General features: G+C 58.8%; 1 protein-coding gene across 1 annotated transcript; it reads right to left on the minus strand.

Moving 5' to 3' along the window:
* Positions 1 to 224: 224 nt before the first annotated feature.
* Positions 225 to 2239, minus strand: GNG8 (G protein subunit gamma 8). The gene is made up of 3 exons (XM_017500378.2): positions 2139 to 2239; positions 610 to 695; positions 225 to 413 (listed from the first exon to the last, which is right to left on the minus strand). The coding sequence occupies exons 2-3, from the start codon at positions 691 to 693 to the stop codon at positions 285 to 287; spliced, it is 213 nt and encodes a 70-aa protein (XP_017355867.1). The 5' UTR covers positions 694 to 695; positions 2139 to 2239; the 3' UTR covers positions 225 to 284.
* Between the last annotated feature and the right edge of the window lie 1749 nt (positions 2240 to 3988).

Consider the following 3988-nt stretch of genomic DNA (forward strand, 5'->3'; position numbering starts at 1 on the left):
CTGCCGCTTTCTGGGGCTGTCGGGACCATTAAGTTCAGGATCGATCGTGGAGGAGACAGCACGGAATATGCATCTCCTCCGAGGCTTTATTGGAGTCGTACTCCCTCCACATCCACCCCTACCGCCAACACGCACACTCAGAAGGAATGAGAACGGACACAGCTTCCCCCACGGTGGCCCCAAGCTCTGTGTGCCTCAGTTTCCCCGAAAACACAGGCACCACCACAGTGACCAAGTTTATTAGATCCATACTTTGGCAGGGGAGGGTAAGCTGTCTGGAGGGCTCAGAGCAAAACACAAAAGAGGCGCTTGTCGCGAAAGGGGTTTTCTGCCGCAGGTACTGGCGTCAGCAGCGGGTCGTCTTTTGCGTGCGTCTCGCAGAAAGCCAGGAGTTCCGCCGCTGCCTGCGACACCTGTGAGCACCCGGGTGGAGATGTCAACGCCCCGCCCGGCTCCCCGGGGCCGCCCCCTTAGGCCCGCCCCTTGCCCTGGCACCCTTGCCCAGCCCCTTTGCAAGAGGCATCCTTGCACTGTGGCTCCGGGCCGACCCAACCCCGAGCAGACTCCAGGCCCAGAACCCCCGCCCTATCCCCCACCCCGACTGGGCACCTTCATGCGGTCGATGTTCACCTCCAGCTTCAGCTGTTCCACCGTCTTGCGGGCCTCGGCAATCTTGGCCATGTTGTTGGACATGGCTGCAGCAGGGAAGGGGTTAAAAGCCGCGCGGGAGTGGGGGCTGTGGGGGCAGGTTAGGATACGTCTGGGTCCCGAGGTGGGGACACGGGGGTGGGTCCTGGTAACAGGTGCGATGGTGGACGGGCGGGTGAATGGGAAGGCCAGAGGCAGGTGGAGGGAGGGACAGATGAGGACAGGAACAAGAGGAGCGGAGGAGGGGCGCACAGATGGCGGCACCTAAGGCAGGTGGGGTGAGGGAGGGAAGGAGGGGTGCACAGATGGCGGCACCTAAGGCAGGTGGGGTGAGGGAGGGAAGGAGGGGCGCACAGATGGGAGGCCGAGACAGATGCACAGGCCACAGGTGCTGGTTCAGCATCCAGGTGTCCTCACCCCCTGGGGGCAGAGTGGGAGCCAGGAGGGGGCCCCTCCCCAGGCCAATTAGCGGTGGCTCCAGGGAGAACCGGGAATTAAGATCACGGCAGGAGGGGCACAGAGGGGGCCTCATTAGGGCCTTGGCAGCAGCTGCCCCCTCCGCCCCCCTCAGGGAGCCCCCCCACCCAGCCCTGGCCACCTCAAAGGCTCCTCTGCTCATTAGCAGCCAGGGGAGAGGGCTGGGGGAGCCCAACCGTGGCACCCGAGGAGAGGCCGATTGGATGGACAGAGGGACATGGGGGGGGGGCGCAGAGGCAGGGTCAAAGTGATGAGGGAGAGACTGAGGCATGGGAGAATGAAGGACGAGTGATACTCAGAGGGAGAGGCTGGGGGATGGATGAGGTGATGGGAGAAAATAGAAGGACAAATGGAGGGGGGAGCAAGGAACAGGGGGGTACAAGGCAACCGGCACCGAGGGGACAGAGGGACAGAGGGGACAGAGCAGGGGAGATGGAGGGAGGGCGTGGGGTGGGAGAGGATGGGGAGATGGAGGCAGGGGGTGTGGGGTGGGAGAGGATGGGGAGATGGAGGCAGGGGGGGGGGGGTGGGAGAGGATGGGGAGATGGAGGCAGGGGGTGTGGGGTGGGAGAGGATGGGGAGATGGAGGCAGGGTGTGTGGGGTGGGAGAGGATGGGGAGATGGAGGCAGGGGGTGTGGGGTGGGAGAGGATGGAGAGATGGAGGCAGGGTGTGTGGGGTGGGAGAGGATGGGGAGATGGAGAGAGAAGGGGAGATGGAGGAAGTAGGGATGGAAGAAGGAGCAGAGAGATACCAAGGGGATAAAGGGACAGAGACAAGGAGATAGAGGGACAGAGGACAGAAGGGACAAGACAGAGAAGGAGATGGAGGACTGGGGAGAGATGGATCCAGGACCTGGGAGAGAGGAACAAAGCAAGAGGCAGGCTGATGGAGATGCAGAAGAATAAGGCCATTCATTCACTCACTCATTCATTCATTCATTCCCAGGTGAAAGACGGTGGGCATGGAGCAGGCAAAGGGACCAGCTGTGGGGCCAGGACCGGAGCTTCCTACCTGTTGCTGAACGGGGCCAGCTGGCTGCGGTGACCGAGGCTGAGAAGCAGCATCTGGGTCCCTCCAGCCTGTCCCGCCCCCTCCCCTGGGGTGCAGCCTGTAAGGACCCGCCTCCTCCCGCAGCCACCGTCCCCACTGCCACCGCTGCGCGCCTTGGGGCTGCCTCTCTGGGCCTACTCTCCTGTCTGGCAGTCCTATCTTTGTCCCTCTCCCTGTGCCTCTGCTGCTGCTGTCCTCTGTGACTCTGTGCCTCTCTCACACTCACCAGAAAAGACGGGCCCTGGGCCTCGCTGCATTTGATCCACAGTCACACAGACCTCCCCAGCATGTCCCACAGAGCCTCTCACTCAGCCACACTCACCACCTCAGTGTCACCCCACCAGCCTCCTGCTCACTGTCCCTCACACAGACACACACTATCTTGTTCTGTCACACGGTAGCACCACCCAGTTTCACAAATCACCTTGCTCAACACCACCTCACGCGGTCGCCCCAAATGCCACACACAGCCACTACCAATGGCGACCCCAGGGCTGCACAGTCAGATAAACCATCTCAGAACATCAAACGTGCCAGCAGTTTGTCACAGTGTCACATATAATATTTCCAAATGTCACACACATTTGCATGTCCCCCCTTTTTTTTGAGATGGAGTCTCGCTCTGTCGCCCAGGCTGGAGTGGCAGGATCTCGGCTCACTGCAACTTCCACCTCCCGAGTTCAAACGATTCTCCTGCCTCAGCCTCCTGAGTAGCTGGAACTACAGGCACACGCCACCACACCTGGCTAATTTTTGTATTTTTAGTAGAGACTAAAAATAGGGTTTCACTATGTTGACCAGGCTGGTCTCGAACTCCTGACCTCAGGTGATCCACCTGCCTCTGCCTCCCAACATGCTGGGATTACAGGCATGAGCCACTGCGCCCGGCCCTGTATGCCATTTAAACTTCTCCCTCAGTCTCACACCCTGTCCCAGTCTCACACTGTCTGTGTCTCATGGTGGCGTGTAATTACCCATGCGACCTGTCAAGTACACACTATTTTATAGTATTTCATAGTAACACACAGCCGCCTGTTGAGTGACACCCACGGAAGGTCACATCCTCACAGTCTCCTGATGTCACTCGCATCTGACACATTCCCTCCACACACAGTCTGTCCCTGTCACACATGCATGCGCCCCATCTCCTGGTGTCATACCTGGCTACCCACGATGGCTCAGTATCTCGCAGAGTCCCACACAATCTCGCAGCGTTTCACACACTGACTCCCGCCTGTCCATAATTTCTTACCTTCTACACACATGGCCTCCCTCACACTCTTGATTCTGAATGGACTGCACAGCTGCACACACTTACACTCGCTGTCACAACACTGCCATCTCTCACGAGCTCAGTGTCACACGTAGTCACACAGCTTTGGGTTTTGTTGTTGTTTTTCAAGACAGGTTCTCTCTCTGTTACCCAGGGTGGAGTGCAGTGGTGCGATCATAGCTCACTGCAGCCTCCACCTCCCAGGCTCAAGCAATCCTCCCACCTGAGCTGCCCAGCAGCTGGGACCACAGACGTGCGTAACCACACCTGGCTCATTTCTTTTAATTTTATTTTGGAAGAGATGAAGGTCTCCCTATGTTGCCCAGGCTGGTCTCAAACTCCTGGCCTCAATGGATCCTCCTGCCTCAGCCTCCCAAAGTGCTGGGATTACAGCACTGTGCCCAAATCACACACTTTTTCACAAGCCTTACGAAGTGTGGCCAACACAAACTGTCTGACACACTCAGTCTGTCCCAGGCCTCCTGTGAGCCTCTCATGACATTGCCCACACCACCTCTTAGTATACACTGGTCATCAG

This window comes from Cebus imitator, unplaced genomic scaffold (genome assembly GCF_001604975.1).
Source record: "Cebus imitator isolate Cc_AM_T3 unplaced genomic scaffold, Cebus_imitator-1.0 Scaffold266, whole genome shotgun sequence".
Classification (NCBI taxonomy): Eukaryota; Metazoa; Chordata; class Mammalia; order Primates; family Cebidae; genus Cebus; species Cebus imitator.